The 502-nt window shown below is 63.3% G+C and overlaps 1 protein-coding gene across 1 annotated transcript in view; it reads left to right on the top strand.

Annotated features, from left to right (window-relative positions):
* TMEM150A (transmembrane protein 150A) overlaps nucleotides 1-502 on the top strand; it is a gene marked incomplete at its 5' end in the record, with an annotated part of 6,704 nt that overhangs the window by 3,219 nt on the left and 2,983 nt on the right. Inside the window, one exon of the mRNA XM_010137147.1 lies at nucleotides 45-172. Coding sequence (XP_010135449.1) covers nucleotides 45-172 — 128 coding nt within the window. The remainder of the gene's footprint in view (nucleotides 1-44; nucleotides 173-502) is intronic.

Raw genomic sequence — 502 nt, 5'->3', positions numbered from 1 at the left:
CCCAAGGCGGCGAGGTGCAATGGGTCTTTGTCCCCCCGCCTCAGTCATCCTGGTGGGGCTACTGCGCTACGCCCATCTCCTGGAGCGCCTTGGGCCATCCCTCCTCAACACCCTGGGGCTGGCCACCGGCTGGGTCTGCGCGGCAGGCCTCACCATGGTCGGCAACTTCCAGGTAAGGCATCTCCTCGGGGGGGTCCCTAGGGGCAGGGTGGGTGGAGGGGACCTTGGCTGGAGCGGGGCAGTGGCAGCTCTTGGTGGTGTAGGATTTGGGGTTGTTGTATTGGTCCAGCCCCGCCATCTGTGTACGCCTTCACCTCCGCTGGTCACTGCACTTCCTCAGGGACTGGGACTCCTCTTCGCTTGTGCACTCATAGTTTCGGATCTGGATTAAGCTGCCGGGTTTGGTTGAAGGCTTATCTGAGGCCCTCTACAATGTCTGTCCCCTCCACGGACACGTGACCCCACGCAGGCAGAGATGTGCCAGCCGGGCAGAGGCGACCCA

Source organism: Buceros rhinoceros, unplaced genomic scaffold (genome assembly GCF_000710305.1).
Source record: "Buceros rhinoceros silvestris isolate BGI_N320 unplaced genomic scaffold, ASM71030v1 scaffold12425, whole genome shotgun sequence".
Lineage (NCBI taxonomy): Eukaryota > Metazoa > Chordata > Aves > Bucerotiformes > Bucerotidae > Buceros > Buceros rhinoceros.
Note: the sequence above shows the minus strand (reverse complement) of the source record. Positions and strands in the feature narration are given on the sequence as shown.